The 23,058-nt window shown below is 36.6% G+C and overlaps 1 protein-coding gene across 4 annotated transcripts in view; it reads left to right on the top strand.

Annotated features, from left to right (window-relative positions):
- Positions 1–23,058, top strand: part of VCL (vinculin) — a 59,289-nt gene that overhangs the window by 22,893 nt on the left and 13,338 nt on the right. For 2 of the 4 annotated variants that reach the window (XM_017806876.1, XM_017806873.1), the window contains exons 3-13: positions 3,612–3,762; positions 5,651–5,759; positions 7,390–7,512; positions 7,773–7,933; positions 13,705–13,795; positions 14,423–14,570; positions 16,534–16,687; positions 17,683–17,858; positions 18,784–18,974; positions 21,627–21,826; positions 22,322–22,450. In XM_017806876.1, the coding sequence (XP_017662365.1) occupies positions 3,612–3,762; positions 5,651–5,759; positions 7,390–7,512; positions 7,773–7,933; positions 13,705–13,795; positions 14,423–14,570; positions 16,534–16,687; positions 17,683–17,858; positions 18,784–18,974; positions 21,627–21,826; positions 22,322–22,450 (1,633 nt within the window). Of the gene's footprint in view, positions 1–3,611; positions 3,763–5,650; positions 5,760–7,389; positions 7,513–7,772; positions 7,934–13,701; positions 13,796–14,422; positions 14,571–16,533; positions 16,688–17,682; positions 17,859–18,783; positions 18,975–21,626; positions 21,827–22,321; positions 22,451–23,058 lie in introns of all 4 variants that reach the window. The other 2 variants (XM_017806872.1, XM_017806875.1) reach the window with 1 other exon arrangement.

The raw sequence follows: 23,058 nt of genomic DNA, 5'->3' as shown, positions 1-23,058 counted from the left end.
AAATTGCTGTAAAAATGTGATACAAGCACTGCTGAACAGTACTACTTTATGCTAGGTCCAAGAACTCTTTCTGCAACAATTCGTGACTGTTTGAACTGTGATATAATGAAAAATAGGAAACAAAGCTATGTGTCATAGTGATGAAACATAGTTCACCTAGTACCTACTATCCTAGGTGCAGTAACATGGGTTAGGAATGTTTGGTGGCCTCTATGAATGATAACCTATTTAATTTGTTTTTTTTTTTTTAAATCTGGAATTTATATTAAAATGAACTAGTACTTGTTAATAGTTTCTTGTTAATGCTGTGGAGCGTATTGTCACTGATATCTTGGTTGTGGAGACAAGTGACAGGAACAGGTGAGCTGCCAAGGGAGTCTTACCTTTTCCTGCATTAAAGGACAGAATTTGGATGCAGAAAGTGAAACAGAGAAGGGTCATCTTTTGTTTTTGTTTTCCTGAGAAGGAGGCTTTTTTGTTTCTGAAGCATTGTTTCAGGAATTGGCATTCCTCTTCAAGGGAGTGCTCCAGCAGAATTTGTACACAGTACACATGTGCTAGCACTGCATTCCCTGTCCATATTTCCTCCATTCAAAAGGATCACCAGTCTTGAGGGAACCAGTCTTGGAGGATGAAGGACATCTCTTATTCTTTTGAAAGACTTGAGACTGGCATTGAGGATTCATAATGAATATCTATGATGCTAATCTGTAAAGCTTTTCAGTAGGAGTATGATGGTGCAGCAAAATAACTTGCTGGCTGCTCAGAAGCTATTTTGCATCCTTTTGTTTGTTACTGACATAAACCACATGGAAACTGTTGACTTAGAGTTAAAAAATGCTGTCTTCTTTATCTTAATTGTCTTAATCACCAGGGAGTATGAATAATGATTATAATTTACATCAGATGTTTTGCAGTGTGTTCATATTACTTGTTAAACTTCTCTTGTTAAGAACTAAAGAACTACAATCTCTAGGCAAAGAATAGGGTAACACCTATTTGTTTACACTGAGATAAAAAATTTGTGTTTCACTTGCAGGCACAAACTCATTTAACAAATCAAGCAGCAATACTATTCTATACTAACATTATTTTGGTAACCAAATTGGAGCTGCATTGCTGGTAACTATATTAACATATTAATATTAATATAAAATATTTGCTTTATATTTCTCGAACTGCAAGTAATCTAAATTATAGTGAGTAAACTGAAAAATGACCTCTGGGAAAAGCAGAGGTCAATCCTAAAATCTAAAAACTAAAATGGTAGTTTAGCATAAGCTACAGTTATTTTCCTCAAATTTCATAAGGAATACACTTAACAGGGATGAAGCTGATTAACTCCCAAAAGTAGTGTGGTTAGAAATATCATGACCGGTGTCTTCCCCACAAAGAATTTGGCTGGTGTTAACATAACTTTATTGTAATTATAATAAATTACAAAAAATAAATATACTTTTCATATGAAGCTTTGGGGTTTTTTTTAATGTTGCAGTATAATACAGAGATTAGAAATTTCACCATAGCAATGAACTACTATTCCAAACTTCTGAATGAGTTTGATTCTTGTGATAGAACAAGGAGTTCATTGCAGTGAACATTTTTAGTAGTTTTTGGTTGTTTGTGTTATTGCTTTGTTTGGTTTGGGTTTTTTTTAATGAAAGTAATTAAATACTTTTTTCCCCGAATTCTAATCTTTTGCTTCCTAGTATGTGTGCTTTGCAAGAGGAGAATGTCTAATTTTTTTTAACACCATTCTGCTTATTTTGTACATAGTTTACAATCCTGGAGTATTTAAAGTGCTTTGGGAAGTTTACACAAAATGGGCATTATATTAGTAAAATGAAAGGTTAACTTTAAGAGGTTCAACCCTAAAAGCTGTAAACGAAAACTTTGAATCTTTAGAAATTTTCATTAATTATGGTGACTTCTGGTATAATATACGTTTATTTTAATTCTTTTCTTTACAAACAAAAAAGCCAACCTGGAGATAATTATTAGTATTAAACAGATGACCATGAAATTAAACTGTAGGAAATTAAGTATTTCTGAGCCTAGAGCTCTGAGCTAGCTGAATAGGTGATTTGTTTAATCCCTTTCTTGGCAGAGTTGAAAAGAATAAACGTGAGAAGCAAGCGTGGAAACCTAATTTAGTGAAGTCAGTTGACTTTGATAATACAACCAAGTGCCTTGCATAGTAATGAGCAGACCATTCCCACTTCCTGCCTTCAAATCCTTCTGCATTTTCTTACTCAGTTATGAGTTCCTGCTATCTGATACACCGAGCAGATGTCTCACAAAAAGAGCAGGTTATGGTAATGCAGCTGGCCCAATTTGATCTACTCTAGGGAGCCATTAGCTGAAAACTTTATTTTCTGGAAAAAAGTGTGTTTTCCTGTAGTAAGTGTCTTATTTCTACCGGTTAAATTTACATGTAACCATTAAGTTCTAATGTTTGTGTTAGCAAAGAACAGAGAGGAAAAAATGGGATAACTGTAACTTTCTACAAGTACTTCACTGGAAGTATGATAGAAGAGTGCATCAAAGTGGTCAGTAGAAACTGGGCTACATGACATGCAGGAAAAAGTGGTGGTAAGAGGTAGCATCGCTGTAATAAAAGGGTTTAATGTTTGTTGGAACTTCATGCAACTCGAATGCGCACATGGCACTCACATGCACAGACCCAATGCATTACACCCCACCCAAAGGAAATTGGAGAGAAAGGAGGAAAGTCACAACCAGTGTAGTCAATAACTCCATGAGTAGCATAGCTAACAGGAAAGTGAAGTCTGCATTTTGTATTTCCCTAAGGTGTCACAGAGAACAAAACCAAAACCTTTTTAGTCTTCCAATTTTTGATATTTTACAGTTGTTTTGTTAAATGGCTTGATGGAATCAAATTTCAGAGCTAATTTTCTTATTGATGTACCTTCTGTGTTGCTGTAGTTACATACATAATATCTTGCCAAATCTCCTTTTTGTTCTTAAGTCTGGAATTGCAAGCTGCATTTGAAGATTGTACCTTACCACTAAATTTTGTGGTTATTTAAAATTTTATTTCTGTTGTGAATGTGAACATTCTAAAGAGCTGGACAGCTTCAAGGCACAGGGAACAGTGTCTTGGTTTTCTTAATACTGTGTTATTTTTTCTTAATATGTAGTTATCATTTAATATTTATTAACAGCAATTGCTACTTGAATGACAGTGCATATACAAGGCTGATGAAAGTTAGGAAGTAATTCGATTGTCATGTCCTAAAAAAATAAGTGTTTTATTCCCTGCCCTTGTCCTGAAGAATGTAGGGTATTTTGCTGGGTTGGGAACTCTCCTTAATGCCACTGTAGTGACTGTTGTACAAGGGGTGCTTCAAACATTCCCTACATGGGAAAGATTGCATGACTTCTAAAAAACTGCATGGTGTGGTTGCTGGTTACTTTCTTGTTAAAGTGAATATAATAAATACTGTTGCTTTTTAAACTATAGAGGTGTAGAATGATCAGTTTGCTTGCAGTGCTTCAAGTAGTGAAGTTAAAAATTAAATCCAACATTTTCTCAAGTCTGTCATATAGGCAGAAACTAATCAGCAGGTTTTGTGTGATGACTTCCACAGGGTGGAGAATGCCTGCACTAAACTTGTTCGGGCAGCCCAGATGTTGCAAGCAGATCCTTATTCAGTACCAGCTCGTGACTATCTAATTGATGGCTCAAGAGGCATCCTTTCTGGAACATCAGACTTGCTTCTGACATTCGATGAAGCGGAGGTAGGAATCCCAACATGACTGACATAGGTATCTGCACAACAGTATTATTAATTAAAATATCCCCCTTTCTGAATTAACTGACCTAACTACTGAGTAGATTAATGTGGTATCGATAATTTTAACTTGATTTGAAGCATATTTTTTTATTCCTTTCTTTAGAAAGATCTTAGACTTGTTGCTCGGTTTTGTTCAGAGCATCTTTACGTGACATAATTAACGTGTTGCCTGTGATTATTGCTGAAAAAGGCCTGATCCCATCTACTGTCTTCCTGACAATTTTCTGTATTCCCTTCACCATACCTATTACTGATTCTTATACTTTCTGTATCCCTTCACTAAAAAGCTCTAGGCCACTTCTTAACCTGTTTGTCTGACTCAGTAACTGTGGCAATTTAGTTGGCCTTGGAGAGCAGAAGGCAATACAAATTTGGACTGTCTGGCTGGGCAGGCAGAAGGTATATTCTGATAAATCTTAGAGTTGCTATGTTTTGTCTGCTGCACAAGTCAAGGAGTGGCTCAGAATTGCAGTTTGTCCATTGTCATATGCACAAAAAAAGCCATAGTTGCAAGGAATCTTAAAAAGGAGTCTTATGTTTGAAGATGTTTTTGGGTATAAATCTTAGTTTTGGCCCTCCTTCTGGGCACATGGAGTCTTGCTCATTTCTAAATAAGAAATAGTATGCTACAATGAAGAAACGAAGCTCATGCTGTTAGAAATGCTGATGTTAATCCTAATTTTGCATCAATCTGTTAATCTATGGAATTGTGTTACTCTTCCATCTGTTCTGAGTAGTCTAACATCCCATCCTTGTCTCATTTAATCAGCTAGTGCTACTGTTAGCATGCTTCTCTGAAATGAGGAGAATGCTGTGGGATTTCTCTGTGGCAGTTGTGATTCTCATTATTTTAAGTGATTTTTTAATAGACGTTTTAGAGGACAGAATTTCAAGGAAGTCTTATAATCTCCCTGCTTCCAGTGTTTAGGAAATGACTGGAGCTCTCTGAAGTTAATGCTTCATTGTATTAGTCTGACAACTGCATGTTAACCAAAGGAAGACATTAGTCTGGAATGATTGACTTGTCACAAATACAGAAGTTGGCATGTCTCTGTCCTACTGTCTTTCAATATGAACTCATGTTGGGACAAACTGAAATGAGTTTCAGAGGAAATTTTGATCTATTCTAGGGACTGAACACTGCATGTGGTTGATATGAATCAAATGTCAATTAACTCATTGTTCAATAAGAATTGTATATGGTGGTGTCAGAAATAATGTGGTTTGGGAGGTTAGAAGATTAACTGACAGAGAACTGTTTTGGAATCAAGCAGGAACTGAAAAAGTTAAGCTGAAGTGGAGGTCCAGAAGTAAAGTACAGCCTTCATAGATTTTTCTGGAAAGCTTAAGATTTTGGATCTATCTTTCCTACTGGAATGCTGGATAATGTTTTATCCATCTGTAAAACTGTGTGGTGAATATTTCCTCTGAAAGCTTGAAGTCTGCTTTCTGCGTAGTTTTGCTTTGTGGTTTAAGTTAAATATTTTTATTGATGAAATTGCAATGAAAAACTTCAAGCATGCCAGTGTACCTAAATGCAGTTCTTTATAACCTATTTTCTCAATGCTATCCTCATTTATCGTACAAAGTGAAAACACTGGAAGCAGGATTTTGCATTTCTGAGTAGTGGAAAGCTGATTAAATATTGGCTTGTCATTACAGCACTCAAGGAATGATATTTTGGGTAACTTATTCAGTATCTCAGACCTTTGTGATTCCACATTCATCAGGTTAGCAAATGCTATACCTATTCTGTCTAATAACGGGCTTGCATTTCTAATTCAAATGTGACTTAGCTTCACCTAACAAATAATGGAATGTTCCTCTTCTAGGTCCGTAAAATCATCCGTGTCTGCAAAGGAATATTGGAATATCTGACTGTGGCAGAAGTGGTAGAGACAATGGAGGATTTGGTGACATACACGAAGAATCTGGGGCCAGGTTTGATTTGCTGCAGCCTTTCACAAATATACTAAATATAGTCCTTTCCACTACTTTGTTTTCCCCACAGTACCTTCCTCTCCTGAGTTTCGAGCGTTTGGGCAATGATAGAGCAGTTGCTTTGAAAGTGTCTGTTGGAAAGAGTTTTAAACTAGAGGGTGAATGATGACTATTTACTGATTCACATTCTCCTTTAAGAATGCAGAAGAATAAAGATGTTGATAAATTTTGTATGGTACATGGATGATATGTACTATATTTTTTCTACACTGTGAGGGAAGCAAGCATGCATTAGTAAGGGTAAAACAAAAAAGAAAGGAAAAAGCTCTGTAAGTAAGCACACTCACAGATACAAAAAGCCATTAAACTGATAAAATGTCTGTACTAGCTGAGATAGTTGGGCCTAGTAAAAATTTCTTGGAGTAATATAAAAGTACATGCCATATATTAGCATCTTTATGAGGTTGCAGAAATAGCTGTCTTGCAGTATAATACAAAAGCCCAGCTGTTACAGAAATTCTTTGTTATTTGATGCTCCTTCACTACTTGTTACTTCAATGTGTTAACTCACACTGTCACCAGTGTAAGTGATTAGTAAGTAGCTTCTGGCATCCTATAGAAACTGTGTTTTTGCCTGAGCTAAATGCTGCTCAACACTTGCAGCCCATGCCTACAAAACTTATGCCTGTAGTCATTGTTCCCTTTAGATATAATAATGGGCATCTGAACTTAACTATTAATGTGAGTACTGTATAAATAACAGGAGTATGTGCAGGTACGGTTAAAATCAAAGAAGTGCTTATAGGTTTTATGTTGAAAGTAGAGAGAACATGATTAGCTATTTAGGCTTTTGTCATTTGAAAGGAAAAGTGGTTCTGCACAGCTCACCTCTCTGTGCTGTCAGTGTGAGGATTCTACTACTTTTCAGTGATGTCATGAAAGCAGTGTTATATTAAGATGCTAACCAACAGAAAGGTAACTGAGCCAAAGAATGTACAGCTTCCTTCCAGTTTTGTCCCCTGTAGGAGAGAGAGTAGGACTACAACAGCACCAATTTAAATAATCTTAAATTTTTATGAAGTATTGTCTGAAGTTTCCATGTGTTCTGTGTAGTGAACCTCACAAGTCTTAGATATTGCAAATAGATCTGCTCTAAAATAAATTTAGTTCTTTTCCTACTTCTAGGGCACTGAAATATTTCTAGCAGATCTGAAGTATAAATAAATACAGTTCTTGACCTCTGGTAGAACCTCAAGGAAAACAAACAAAACCCTGATGTTTCCTTTCTCTGTCACTTAAGGCATGCATCACATCTTAACAGAACAGGAGAAAAAAACCACCCCATAAATTAACTTCCAGAATTCATGAAGTGACTTTGTGTCCTAAAACAGTAATTTCAAGTATTTTCCAATTTTATTGGTGGGATTTTAAATCAAGAATTTAGAGGAATCCATTCTACTTTACATAGTGGCTAGATTTTGAATCAGTGACTTCTCTGAAGTGTCTGGAATGTGCTTTAAGTAACAGCTGCTAATATAAAAATTGTTTTAAACTTCAGTACAGTTTTCATGTGCCTTGTTCATGTTTTGAAAACTCAACTGTTGCGATGTTCAATTGCTTTAATCTTTAGGGATGACAAAGATGGCCAAAATGATTGATGAGAGACAACAGGAATTAACTCATCAGGAACACAGGGTTATGCTGGTAAACTCCATGAATACTGTGAAGGAGCTATTGCCAGTACTTATTTCAGGTATTTTTTGCTTTGTTTTCTAATGCCACTCTGAATTACTGTTTTGAACTGGAGTTCCAATGTCTTATATTTATTAAAAATAACCTTGACATTGCTTCTGCATTCATTGCAAATAACTGTGCTATTTGTATTAAAGCTACAATCTCTTTGAGATAAAAGGGTCCATGCAAAAGAAAATGTATTATATAAGTACTATGGGTCACCTTGAGCACTGATTGGATCTTGCATGTACCTTTTTCTAATCTGTGGTATTTTCACAGCTATGAAGATTTTTGTAACCACAAAAAATTCTAAAAGCCAGGGAATAGAAGAGGCCTTGAAAAATCGCAATTTCACAGTAGAGAAAATGAGTGCTGAGATAAATGAAATAATCCGTGTATTGCAACTCACTTCCTGGGATGAAGATGCCTGGGCGAGCAAGGTACTTTTCATACCTACATTTATATGTATGTTTAATTTTTATCTATTTGCCCTTATAAACTTATGCTTTTGACACTGTTGAAGTATGTTATTTGTGTATCAGTTTTGTAACACTGTGTAATCACATCATATAACCTCTTCAAGGTTGAAGAATATCTTCAGAGATGAATATATTCATGTGTCTTTCAAAATTAGCTTTCTCTCAATAAGCAAAGTTAAAGTAGTGTGGCATTTGAAGGTGGCTCAATAGTTTACAGCAACTCAGTGGTCCAGCAGAAGACAGATTTGTTCAGTTTAGTTTTGGCAACATAGGAAATCCAGAATATAGTGTATTCCTCTCAGACAAGGATTTTTTCCTATAATAGCAATTTTGTAGCTAGGTATTCATAAGTGAGGATGAGATTTGTGTTCTAGATGCTGCTAGAAAATATAGGAAGCTGTCATATTCTTTGTACAAAAGTCCTGGAGTTGAGAAATTTTAGTATATTTTTGGGAGATTCCTCCTTGAACACCTTCCCCTTTTTTCCCTGCCCTAGTTTTATTCTGGACAGAAGAGTAAATTTTGAGTGTTTGCCTTGTCTCAAAGAAATATGTTAGACTGAACAGCCTTTCTGCATAAGTAGGATATGTGTGAAGCTGGCATGTGACAGGATTGGTTCTTTACAAATCAGTGTTAAACTGTGTAAATGACTACAGCCACTTACCTGGAGTTAAACGCTGCTCTTAAGTGATACTGAAAATATTGAAATGTCTAGAAGACTGTAAAGCAGGTCTGACAGACAAAATCCTAAAAGTGCTATGGGCTTACAAATAAATGTAGCTGTGTAACTGAAATTCCTGCCAATTTTTTTTTTTGAGCACTTGAAAGTAAATTGCTAAAGGGACTTTTTTTAAGGGTTAGTGCTATGAGCAAAAAGTTAGTGTAAGTATCATTAAAGAATATATTGAGGCCTGAAGCCAGACTGGTTAGCAAATGCAATGTTGCAGGAAATCTAACATTGATGTAACCTCGACATAAAATCACTTTGGCCTATGTTGTTTGGCACTTGACCTTTAGTTTGCCTCTTGAGTTATTTCGTCACTATCACTTCCTTATTATGACTACTGTATGCATCTTTGTTTTTGTTGTCCTGTTTCTTACCCTTTTCTCACCTTTAGAAGGTAAGCTTTCTCCCACACCCTCCACCTTTACCTTGTACTAAAATCAAAGAAAGCATGTATGTGGGATTTTTGTGCTGTGTGCTGTGCAACTTCTTGTGTGCCAGCTGTGACACCGTACTTATGTTTGTACACACAAAGTTTTAAATGGATCTTAATAGCTCTGTCTAGCTGGCTGTGGAATTGGCTGTCACTAAGAGAATGGTAATTGCAAGCTGAACTGCATTAAGACTGTCTTTCTGAGTCTGATTAGAGTTAGGCCAAGATTTTACAGCACATTCTTACTGAATGCTTATGTGTTAATTTATGTTACTCGTCTTTGTAGCAGCAAATAAAGGATCCAGTCATGCAGGAACGAGCTTTCTGCATGGCCAGAAAGCTTTATTAAACCAGGAATTTTGTCTATTCCATAGTGTTTTACTAGCAACCTTCCTTCAGTTCAGGTGGTTCATGTTCTTTAGATCTAGGCCTAAAACTGCAGTTTTGTATGTGCACTTTTTCAATTCAGTTTTATTTTTTGATTTAAGTTTTGCTGTACTTTAAGAAATGCAAATACAGTTTTATTTCACACAACATTTGGAAGTTTTTGTGGTAAAGAAAAATGTCTCTTGCAAAAAGTTGGCAATTTAGCCTTAGGAAATTCTTACTCTTCTTGCTAGTGAGGAAGATCAAGAAAGGATTTCATTAAGAAAACATTTGACATATTAGCAATATTTCCTAATGGAAAATATTGGTCATTATGCTTAATGTGTAAGTATGTTATGTGGACTAGTATCATTATGTTCTGAATTGAGAACTTTTTAATTGTGTTTAGTTTTTGAATTAAGGTACACTGATGGTTTGGAACTGTAACACTGGGGATTAACCAAAGAGTCAGGACAAAGCATTTGAATTGAAAGATGCAGTGGGATGAAGAGGCAGGAACTAGTTTGCTACTGGCCACCTGTTACAGACCTTATCCTGTATTTGCATATATATCTAACAGTTGACTTATTATTTTTCTGGAAGGGAGATGAAGGAGCTATTTAATTGTAGTTGAGGTTACTGTTGCATGCATTTTGCAGCTGCTGGTCATGGGAAAGATACTTTCCCCATGTTTTTCTGGAGCAAAGTAAGGTGTTTGCAGATGCACAGCCTTGAATTTTTGGCTGTGTAATAAAGCTGTTGTTGATGTTGGAGTTTATTTTATGGTTATTATTCTATCTTGAATTGTTTATACATTGAAGTATCACAGTCTGTCTAGAGACGGTGGATGATGAACAAGGTATGGAGCCAGAGCTGTAGGGGTTTTTGTGAACTATTTTATTGGTCTTCTAGACTCCAGAATGTACGTTACTGTTACTGGATTCCAATGAGCTCTACTTGCACCAACACTGCATTTCTAAAATAGTGTGCTGCTTTAGAATTGAAATACTATTCTCTAACAAAATCTTGGGGGGGGAAAAAAAAAATCTGTATTTCTTTCTTTCATTCAAAGCTTTGCACCTTTTTTCATTGAATTTTTGATTTTACAGAGGAATTGAGTTTTCTCTTGTATATTCTTAGTGTTTATTTTAAAATAAATTTTGAAGTAATACTCAATACAAACATCTATTTCCATAGAAATGGACGGAGTTAAAAGTTGTAAGAAGCTGAGGAGTATCTGGTATCTTGCAGGATTGAACCCTGAATGGTGACTAAGCTATTTGTCCTGCCAGGACAGGAGGCTGGCTTTGCCTATTTCCTTCAACATTGCCTTCTTTGGTAATGAAATGCAGATATCCCTAGACTAGACCACTTTACTGAGTCAGAGGTTGTGCTTTACATTTAGTTGGATTTATTTTGCTCTTTTTCAAAGCAGAGCCAATACCACCTGCTCCATGAATAAGTTCAACATTCTTGGTAGTGGCAGAAGTGATGCATAAAAGTATCTTGAATAAGGGCTTATTTGCTTTTGCAACTACTTTGAAAAAAAGCCAACTTGCTCTTTACCCTTCAGACAATGTTGCCCTAGTTGTTTAAGTTGATTAAGTTTTTTATCTCCCTGAAAAAGTAATAGTGCTGCTTTTGTTAATGAAATTCCTTTTGCCAACAGGGGAACTGCAGGGAGATGAGAAAATGAATCAATTTTTGCTGATAAAACAACTTTTTTGCAGCCTAGCCATTGGATGGTTTTTTCCTTGTTTGCAACTGATATTCTGCTGGTAAATCCCAAAAGAGTTAAATTTTAAACAAGATTTGCTTTTTTAGGGAGGAACAAGGTATTTAAACAGGTAGAGAAATCAGGACGATCCAAGGTACTTTTAAGCAGTAAGACCTTGAGCAAGTTGCTGTGGTTTGTTTAAACTGAGTATTTCTGCTTTTGTCTTCCTGCTTAATAGCCTGAATTAGTGGACAAGTCCAGACCTTTTCCTTTGCCAAGTATCTGACACCAGACACAGCTCTTGCAGAAACAGCAGTGCAGTATCAACAAACCTAGTTAACAATGCATTCTAATTTTCTATTTGTATTACTCATCTTATTGCAACAAAAACTCCTCATGAAGCTGAAGTTGAGAGAGATTCCTTGAGCTGTGAAGATGGGAAATTAGTGCTTTAAGATGAATTGTCTTGGAGCACTTCAACTGCTACACTAGGATTTCACCAGGTTTTTTTAAATAGGGAAAGGGGACAGTGTTTTACAAATGTGAGTACAGAGGCACACAGGATAGCAGGACTTAGACTGAAAAGCAATCCAGTTATATAGCCTTCATATGACATGGCAGATGCATCCTGTTATTCTTGGGTAGTTCTAGCAATTATCTCAAATCATGAGGGTAAAATCAAAAATAATCATGATTTTTTCCTCAGAAAGAAGACTTTAGTCAGAGGCATCTGTATAATTTTGCTGAAACTGCAACTCTGCAGGCAGCTGAGACAACACAAAAGCCTGTGTGAGTGAAAAGGGAGGGGCAAAGACAGTTTTCCCAACACTCCTTTTCTCAGCCCACACCTATCATCTCATCAACACAATAAGCAACATCTGTTGCCTTTTTAAAAATTCAGTGGGTTCTTTGTTTCAGATTGTTTCTGGGTAGATGGGCCTGCAGTAGACCATTCATTTTAAAGTCAAGTGGCTTCAGCCCATATATAAAACATAGAAAACTTTAACACCTACTTTAATAGGTAGGAAGGTTTCTATATACATGTGAAAACTTTAATGAATATTTACTTGTCTCTTATCATACAGTAAATGCACAATTCTCAAACTATAGAGAAGACAGCTTTTAAAAGAATGTGCCTGCCTCCCACTCCTTAGCTACCTATCCTACCTTTTTGAAGTTTTTTCAAAGAGGTCCCAACTAAGATTTGAGATGCAGTTTCTAGATTTGAGAACCAATCATCCATCTGAAAATAATTCTGCTTTTGGTGCTCTCTCTCAGGCTGTGATTTAAGAGCCTTTAAAAATACTCAGCAGTGTCACAGGACACTTTAGAAAGTTGGTTGCTTACTTATATTATAGCACCTTATAAATAGCTGACAGACCAACATGCCTGAATAAAAATGCCAAAATGTTTACAGTATTGTGTCTTTGAGACTAAGCATACAGAATGAACAATTCCACAAAAATGTGGCATTTTTTTAGTGTTGTCAGGATACCACATGCTATACCAGATACTGATCATTGATGCTTGTTGGCTCTTCTTCATACGAATGGGACACGGGCAGTCAAATTCAGATAACAAGGCAAGAGCCAGACTTCTTTTTATCATCTGTATACTAATCATGGGATGTTAGATGCATTTCAAATTATTTCAATTACATGTGTGGTAAAAAGCTATTTTGGCTTTTTTCCAACTTTTTACTTAAGGTACTTGTTTCTGTTTTCACTGTCCTTCCATTTGTGTGAGATGGAAGACTTGTGGCCTCTAGTGGAGAGATAGCACACGAGTAATAAACAGAGTATGTGGAGAAATCAGAACTGGGTGGTTTTATCTCCTGGAGTCAGGTGTTGGATAATAGTGGCAGAGTAGTGAAAGAAGCAGCAGCTTTGATGCTTCTCTCAGAAAGTTCAGAGTTTAAAACAACCACATGTAAATACATGTGTTTCTCTCTGAAGGCATTAAACTCCATATCTGAGAATTTCAGGAATTAGCTGGTAAGCTATTATTTTGCAAACAGCAATTGTTTGACTTAAAGCAACAGAGCAGGTGAAAAATGCAAATGTGCAGCCTCTTACACTGAAGTAAGTAGTAAAATTCACTGCCCAATTTTCATTTCTGAAAGGTTTACTCTAATTACATAACTTTTCTATGTGCCCTGATGTACAGTAAGGAAAAAAGGGAACTAACTCCAAGATGTGTGCTTATTAGAGCTCCAGTTTTAGAAATTAAAACACTAATAAATGAAGGAATAGAAAAGTCACTAAAATTGCATGCTTATTTTCTGCATTTTGAGTGAAATGAAAATGTCTGTCCTAATGGGAAAGAAGTGATTATGACCTGCTAGTTTGAAAGTGGTTTTTGAGCTGCTTATACGAATGTGTTTCTGTAAGTAGACTCTGCTTTATAGAACCTTTGTCTGCTTTGGTTGTGTTGATTATTTGTGCATTTGGGGGTTTTTTGAGCTTCATTTTGGTGGTTTCTTTTTTGTAAAGGACACCGAAGCCATGAAAAGAGCGTTAGCCTTGATAGATTCAAAGATGAATCAGGCAAAAGGTTGGCTGAGAGATCCAAATGCACCTCCAGGTAATATTTAAAAAAAAATAACATCATAAAGTATTTTCATTTTTAAAGATCTTAATATTTCTGTTGTTTAAGGCAAAATTGTCTTTAAGCACTGTTAACCTATACATAGTGGATCATTCTGAAGGAGCCTATATTAATTCCTTTATTGAACAGTACTTAATTGCAGTCTTCGGTAATGTTTAAAATCCCTCCTTTTTATTTTCAAATTTGTCTAACTTGAGATTTGTCTAACAGAATCTCTTTACATGTTTTTCTTTCAGTCTTGACGTAAAATTTTTAACATGAAAATCTGCCATAAATACTCCAATTGCAATTATCTTTACTTATATAAGTGGTTTGCCTTTATGTATCTTTAAAGTAAAAAAAGCTAGATAGAGGCCTTTCCATTTGGACTTTGAAAGACCTTATAAGAATGACTTCCTCTGAAATCAAAGCCAAAATAATAGAGTTGTAAAAGTTGGATGTGAATTGTTGGGTTTTGGTGTCTGTCTCATGGCTTTTCAATGAATGTGTTTTCCCAGCTGAACCCAATGCAGTTAAATGTGTTGTGACATGATGACTTCAGTAGTTTACTCGTGCACTTCAAGGAATGGCTTGTTTGTTGTGCTGACTGACTCTGTGTCTTAGGGGATGCTGGGGAGCAAGCAATAAGGCAGATCCTTGATGAAGCTGGAAAAGCAGGAGAACTGTGTGCAGGCAAAGAACGCAGAGAGATTCTGGGAACATGCAAAACTCTGGGACAGATGACTGACCAGCTGGCTGACCTCCGAGCTAGGTGAATCTAGTACTTGGAATGGACAGTTTTCCAGTGCTATTAAAATGTTTTTTCTGAACTTGCAGTTGTGTCACTTCCTAATCTGTATTTTGCCTTTTTTTTTACTGTGGTCTTTTCTGAATAGTATGTTTTAGTAAGGGAAATGTTCATTATATAACATGATGATCAGAATTGCTCAGGTAGATAATTCAGAGTTTGCTTAATGTCAAACCCGTAACCTTCCTCCAAATTAGGCAGAAATGAAGTTTTAAACTCTACTGTGAAGTCTGTCCTCCAAAGAGGATATACCCCAATTACTGTAAGATACTTGAATATTCTAGTCTTTAGGTGTTTCCTTTGAGTATAAGGAATTTTTCAGCTGCTTATCAATGTATTAAATTGTTAAGCTAGAGTGCTTTAAAATTGATTTCTTTATTTTGTTGTAACACTGCTCCCCACCCTGCAAAAATACCACACCCAGAAACCCCAGAAAGCTATTCATTGTGATCCATTAAGGATACAGGTGATAGTAAATGGGTATAATATTTCTCATTAATGTTAATGAATCTTTTGAACTGTTTGAAAAAGCAACAGAAGTCAGGAGTGTTTTATTTAAAATAAAATTTAAAAAATAATTAAAAAAAAGGTTTAAGGCCCCAGTGAAGTGCAGGAAGTGAGCAAGTGCAAATTATTTGGAGAGCTGTGTTTTGAGTCACTTCAAGAACAAGAATTCCCTGCTATCACTTTAAATCCATAGACTACTCAGCTCTGAAGTGTTGCAATGATACGTACACAAGCTTGAAATAGTTTCCAGGAAGAGTTGTTAGTTTGCTATATAAAGGCTAAAAAGGCCAAAATTCAGAAATACAGGTTAGATTGTCATTGAAGTGATGTATATTAGCTGTAGTAGTGGTAGTGGATAAGAAACTGGTTTTAGTTTATCTTCTCTTGGATTCTCAGTTGATTGCCCTGATAGAATTTAAGATCTCCTTTGCATCAGTTTTTGCACAGTGTTAGAAAATAGGCAAAGCTCTTATTCTTCTTCCAAAGCAGTGGCTGGTGTCAGCTTTGTATGATGTACAATTTTTGGAGGTAAAGGAAGAGACAGGACTTATATTTACTAAAAAATGATTTAGTTTATATACTGGTTTAATATGTAAATAGCTTCAACTCAGCCAGTGAAAAATAAGGTATAAAGAAATGTATTTTGAAACTCTGGCCTGCCTGTGTAAATACACCTCAGCATCTCAATAGCTTGTCATCCTTCCACTTACTGTAGTCTTTTAAAAGTTAGGAGTTTGATTAAGTTCACGTGTTAACAAAGCTTTTCAGTAGTCAGCTGATTTTGGAAGAGTGCAGCAAACATACTCAGGCATATGGATCTAAGTAATCTTTCTATCCAGCTTCTAACTCCTAAGCATTTGAACAAACAGTGCTAGTGCTGTGAATTGTTTTCTACAGCCCTGTAAATTTGTCTTGCTAGTATCCTTCTGAGCATTTTAAGATCTCTTACCAATAGCCTGTAACCTTTAATCTACTGTCAACATGACTGAGGCAGCTAAGATATTTTATTTTCACTTACTAACTTGCTGTCCTCACTTAAGTGTGGGGAGACATAACTCCAGCAGATTCTGACCCTTTGCAAGTCTATAAATGAGAAGAGGCTTTGTCTGGTGTACTTGAATGCAACTGTATCCATAAATAGCCTTACTTTGTGACACTTAAAAAATATTTGTTCTTCGGAGGATGCTAAATGTCACATTCTGAAATAGGGAAAATAAACTTAGTTTTTATCTCCTCTTGTTGTCATGTTATTCCTCAGTAATTTTTTGCTTTCTTTGGGGGGGAAAAATCTGATTAAATACTGTATGTCTGTCAATAATAGCTGTGAGTGCTCATAAGCAGTTTTTGTTGCCTCTTCACTAGAAAAGAGCTTTTTTTCAGTCCTGAGCTGAATCTGTGGTGCTCTTTTTGTCTTGGGCAGAGGACAGGGTGGCACACCCATGGCTATGCAGAAAGCACAGCAGGTGTCCCAAGGTCTGGACTTGCTCACTGCAAAAGTGGAGAATGCAGCCCGCAAGCTGGAGGCCATGACAAACTCTAAGCAGGCAATTGCTAAGAAGATTGATGCTGCTCAGGTACCACCAGTGATTTAATAAATACTTCAGAACGTGATGATGTTACTGCTGTTAGAGATGTTATTCTGAACTACTGTGGTTGTTTCCAAAACAAAACTTGACTGGAATAATATAGAAGGGGTACTTGTTTTAACAATGAACAATCTTAAATTCAGTAATTAACAGCGTGCTGTGAGTTTTGCTACAGTTCATGACCTTTTCTGGTAACTTTTTTGGCATTACTAAAAATTAATAAAGTAACGTGATGGAACACCCTAAATTTGCATATGAACTAATCTTATTAAAGAAAAGAGTAGAGGAGTTTCAGGCTGCACAGACTGATGGATAAAACTAGAGCCCTTTCTTTGGGTTCTGTTTTGAGAGTGGAATTTAGGATTTAGAACTTAATATTTGTGACAAAAGTGAAAAAAGGTTAATGAAACTGCATTTTCTTTTAATTGATCCTTTATTTTTGTAACTTAATATCCCTCAATGGTCAGTCTGTTACCTGGTGATGACTATGATGGTGATTAAATGAACATGTTATATATACCTCATCTAAATGTGTATATGTGTATATAATTATCAATATATAAAGATATGTTAATATTACATATTTATCAAATGAAATGCTAGTGGAACACTTTAGGAAGAGCTCTATAAAGTGTGCCCCAGTGGGCTCAGGAGGATCTGTTTTCTTTTTTTTCTGAAAGCCAGATTATCAGTCTCTAAAGGCACAAGTTAAATTTTACTTCTGAAAATATTGTTGAGGGGAAAGAGTGAATGTAAAGTCTTTGGGTAGATCTTGTCTTGTTTGACATCTTTTTCAAAACAGGAAAGCTATCAGACCATAGAGTGACTTCATGGTATCTAGTAAACAGAAATTGCTTTTGAGAAGTATTTTCTCTTAAATAAAATTTGGAAAGCCGAATTGATATTTGGTGGTTTTTTTTAAAGCATCTATAGAAATAATATTATTGTTTGTCTTTACTTGTACACGACTTCTTTGTATTAAGAACTGGCTTGCAGATCCTAATGGGGGCAGTGAAGGAGAAGAACATATCCGGGGAATTATGGCTGAAGCAAGGAAAGTTGCAGAACTGTGTGAGGAGCCTAAAGAAAGAGATGATATCCTTCGTTCCTTGGGGGAAATCTCTGCTTTGACAGCCAAGCTGTCAGATCTGCGACGACAGTATGTATTAGTTTTATCACCATTCATTTCTTTGAATTACTATCATTTTCCGTTCACAATGCTGGGCAAGATCAGAATATTGATGATAAATTGGATTAATGATGATTAAAATAAAAGAAAAAGCCTAGCTTGCACTGGCTTCTTTAAAAGAAAAAAAAGAGTAACTGAAGATGTTACCATTACAATTACCTAGAAATATTTTCTTTCTACTGCCTATGGAATATTTGACAAGCAAACTGAAGCCAAAAGTGAGCTCATTTGTACTGTCAAAACAAAGGGGTAATGGGAAATTTAAGTTTGTTTATACAGGCAGATGTCATCACTGTTTTTTGCAAAGCGGTTTACTAAATGTCAGAGTGGAGTGTCTACCACTTCCATCGGTGTTCTAAGCTGTAACTGCAAACTGTATAAAAGAGGTTGCTTGAGACTGGAAGAGGAGAAATGGTTATTGTATGAACTGTGGTCTTCATCTAAGGCCAGTTGCAATATGGAGATAAATATTTTTCTGCTTCATTAGTTAGATAGTTTAATTGAGTTTTTCTTGAGCTTTAGGTGCTGCAGGTCTTAATGTGCTACCTCTTGTCAAGTTTATGTATAGCCTTCGGCCTGGGGCTGCTTACTTTTCTGCTTGTAATCTGTATGGCTCATAATCTGCTCATAAGACAGCCATGGATGTGGGAAATCAAGTCATACATCAGTTTTAGCAAGGACAGTACTATGCCTTTCCCCACCTTGGTGCTGTGTTGAACATATGTAATACCCAGGTACCACAGCAGGCAATTGCTCCTCAGAGTCTCAACTCAAGTGTCAAATTTAACCTTATTTAAAAAGTTGAAGTAACTTTCATTGTGTCTTCCTGCTGAATTTGAGACTATCTATAAATGATCTTTAAAGGACTATACTTTTTTTGTTTTTAAATGTTTAGTGGGAAAGGTGACTCTCCTGAGGCCCGTGCATTGGCTAAGCAAATAGCTACATCACTTCAGAATTTACAGTCCAAAACAAACAGGGCTGTGGCAAATACTAGGCCAGTTAAAGCAGCTGTCCATTTGGAGGGCAAGATTGAACAAGCTCAAAGGTGGATAGACAATCCTACAGTTGCTGATCGGGGAGTAGGTAAGTGTTTCCATGTGTTCTTCCCCCCCAGTTTCACAATTAATTGTTAGTAATTTTTGTGGTGGAAACAACTGCTCCTGAGATGCTGAGGATGCATTGACTCTTCACTGATGTGGAGACTTGGAGATTTATAGCCAACTCCTGGCTGAGAAATTATAGAATCAAGCTGGCCTGTGATTTTCTTTGTGTTCTGGAGAGAGCAACTTTCCTATTCATTCCTAAAGAATAGGAGAACTTTTGCTGTACAGCGCACAAAGACAGACTGCTCCTTGCTTTTATTATGCAAATATAGTGTCTTGAATTTGAATTTATACCTACTTCAGCAAATTGAGTAATTAAGTCCTTCAGAGAAGAGAAAAACATTCATAAACCTGACCTAAAAATATCACTTCTTATATGGTTTCTGGGTTATCTGAGGAGAATGCTACTAATTAAAGAGAAAGGGGATCTGATAATCCAAGTGTGCTATCAGTGTGGTTCAGGAGTTGCTGTACTGAGAGCTTATTGTAAACCATTTCAGAAATGCCTTGTTTATCTTCTCCTGATGTTATTGCAAGTAGATGCATGAAGCTTGAAAACTGGATTGAGTAGTTTTTTCCACAACAGTCCAGCTGATCCCGATGACTGACTGGAAGAACACGTTATAAGAAGTGGTATAACTGCAAACCTTTAATACCTCTTTCTCACACTTCTCACCATCTGTGCAGATAACTTTTGTTGTGTGAATAACCAATGACAGATCCTTGAACTAAAGATTGAATGATGTTGATAGCTTGGACATCTGTGAAGTCTAAATTTAAAGGAAACATTTTAAACAGAATAGTGAGGTTCCGTGTTTTGCACTTGCTGATGAGCGGATTGCATACAGAATGAGATGAACAAGAAGGTGGTAGATAGGTCTCTTTTGACAGTGGCTGAAAACCTTCCTAATTTTGATCTTTCTCTTGAACATAATAACCTGTCAGGTGGTCGGCTCAAAAAAACCACAAAACCTAAACTTAATTTTTGTTATTTTTAGTTGAAAAGAAACAAAGGTAACTTAAATCCTCTTTGAAGTCTCTAATGGCCTAATAAATCATGAGGCTTGCATACATACTGGGGGCTTGCTGAAGAATTGAAGTTTCTCAACAGTCAGTTTAATCAAATGCTGGAGTAATAAGTGTGACAAAAATGTGTGTAGAGATGCAAGATGTGGCATGTCCTATAACTTTAATATTTGTAGTTCAATAAAGAAAATTTTAGTTGTAACATGAGGTTGTTGTACGCTTTTTTCATTTAAATGTCTTTCACTTGCACTGGCACTTGGCAGGATATATTAAGATATATTAAGAATATAAATCAGATATGTTCTCTTTTCAGTCTGGACAGCACTTCTAGTAGAATTTGGCCTAATATTTTCAGTGCTATAATAATGGTAGAATTCTTCAGTGTTCTCTGCAGTAGTAGGGACTAGGTTACAAATACTCCCGTGGGTTTGCTGGTGACCCAGGGCAGTGCTTCAACAAAAGCTAAACTCTGAAATAAAATAGAGGCATAATGTGTATTTTGTTTTATAAACACGTCAGCTACTTGACTGGTATTGGCTGCTACAAATATTGACTTGCACTCCTATTCTGAATTACCCGAGTTAAATGATGGCTGAAGTAGTAATAATTGGCACATACAAACTAGGCAAGATGTACCGAAATAGTAAACTGGTGTGTGAAGGATACTTGCTTGGCTGCACTTGACCTAGCAAAAGAGTAATTAGAAAACATCTTGGGATATTCCAACAGCACCAAACTTAGCTACGCTGATAAGTTTTCTAAAATGATGGTGGCAGTGCTGAGTGATTCTTGGATAGTTTGGTACCGTGACAACTTCCTAAGTAATTTTGAGCTTGATCACAAAGTTGGATTGCATTAGCTTAAAATTATTCTTCTGTAGATCTTTGAGGGACTTAATATATGATGAGTTCTTTTAAAAGAATACTACTGTTGTGTTATTGAAAGAGCAGAGAATTACATTCCTATGAAAGAGCAGGAAGTGTCTTTAAGTGAATGAAGGGAATCACCTATGCTAAAAATGATATTTTTTTTTTCTATTACAGAAAAACTTTTAGTTCACTGCAGAGCCTTTGTAAGGCGTTCCCTACCCCCTCCATCCCCTCCAATCCCGGATACTTGACACTTCTTATGCATGGTTTCTGGAATTCTAGGAGGGGGCATTCTGCTTTTTTTTCTTTATGGTTTCTACTTGGCTTTTCCTCTTGCTTCTGGTACTCATCTTCTGATGATTTGGGGGTGAATAGCAGTATTTGGAATTTGCAAGTGCTTTCTATTGGAGTTAACAGATCAGTTATGTAGAAATACCTGACAGCTGTCATGGTTAACTTCTGTCAGACCACTGTAGTTAAAAGGGATGCATCTCTAGCCAGAGTTGCTGAATTAAGCAAAAAGGAACTGGAGAGAGTTGAATTCCTCTGTGGGTTTGATCTGCAATTACTCAATAATAAACTGCAGAAGATCTTTTCCACCACCTAGAAAGGTGTTTTAAAAACCCCAAGAATTGTGATGTGTACATGTATGTGTCAGTACTTCATGGTGCACCTGATTTGTGCACTCAGTCTTTTGTTCCACCGCATGCTGATGCAAGATGACTTGTTCCCTGTAGGGCAGGCAGCAATCCGGGGTCTGGTTGCGGAAGGTCGCCGTTTAGCCAACGTCATGATGGGCCCTTACCGGCAAGACCTGCTTGCCAAGTGTGACCGTGTGGACCAGCTGGCTGCTCAGCTCGCTGACCTCGCTGCCAGAGGGGAGGGGGAGTCTCCTCAAGCCAGGGCAATTGCTGCTCAGCTCCAGGACTCACTGAAGGTACAAGTCTGCTCTCATGCAGGCAAGCACACGATACACTGAAGCACTTGCGCTCCTCTGACCAAGCGCTTGTGTGTGTGAGGCATCAATAAAAAGAAAAGTGCTCCAAAAAACCTGTTGAGTTAGCTGAGCTGTTTCAACCAAACTTTCTACAAAGACCTTGTTATCATGCTTAGGGGTTAATTCCAAATGAACGATTTAGTAGGAAAATGGAAGTCTCTTTTAAAAGAAAATAGTGTGCTAGCATTGCAAATTTGAGGGGCAAGATCTCAAATGATGCTATTCATAGCTTCTAATGCTGCTTCCAGGAGTAGTATGTAAGCTTCGTGTATTTCAAATTATGTAAAAGGTAATTAATCATGATTTTAAGGTTATTTTATTTTTATGTCTGGTATTGAAATGGGGTTTTTTTACAAGAGGAGGTTTTATGGAATTTGACTCCCTACAAACTTCATATCCCTGTATCATTTGCCAATAATTTTCCTGTATTTTAAGGATCTTAAAACACGGATGCAAGAGGCCATGACCCAGGAAGTTTCTGATGTCTTCAGTGACACCACAACTCCTATTAAACTGTTAGCGGTCGCAGCCACTGCTCCCTCTGATGCTCCCAACAGGGATGAGGCAAGTATACCCAGGTGGTCTTTTCCTTCCCATGGGAAGCTTCACTTAGTGTTTAATTTTACCTGAATTGGTACTTTTAAAAATAAACCAGTGTTCTGAAGAAAGAATTGGTATTTTTTCCTCAGGTTTCTGTTACATGTTTACTAATTCTGACAGCATAATTATTACTATGCAAATCTCACTCTGGACTCTTGGAGACTGTGAATTGTATATCCCTGGAAACTCTGTTGTCCCTGACTTCAGTAAATGGCAAAGATTTCTCCTTGTAATGTTGGTATCACATTGCCTTCAGCTGGCTGAAAATTCTTGTGCAAAAACTGCTGACACACTAGTTAGTGGATTTTATATCTCAGCATTACATAAGCTGATTACAATAGTCAAATTCATGCCAGGATTTATCAACAGATTCAACTTCTTTTCTTCCTGGATATTGTTTCTGGTACTTCAAAGCTACTGACTGCATGTGAAGTATCTAAAACTCTGTGTGTGGCAGCTCTGTTTGTCTAGTTTGTTTTAAACATGATTAAAATTATTCCCAAGGCCTTGGAGAATTCAGCTTTATGACAGGATGGCTTTTTGTCAAAGTATTCTGTTCCTTGAAAGGACTG

Source organism: Lepidothrix coronata, unplaced genomic scaffold (assembly GCF_001604755.1).
Source record: "Lepidothrix coronata isolate B3197 unplaced genomic scaffold, Lepidothrix_coronata-1.0 Scaffold17, whole genome shotgun sequence".
Lineage (NCBI taxonomy): Eukaryota > Metazoa > Chordata > Aves > Passeriformes > Pipridae > Lepidothrix > Lepidothrix coronata.
This window is presented reverse-complemented; position numbering and strand designations above follow the sequence as displayed.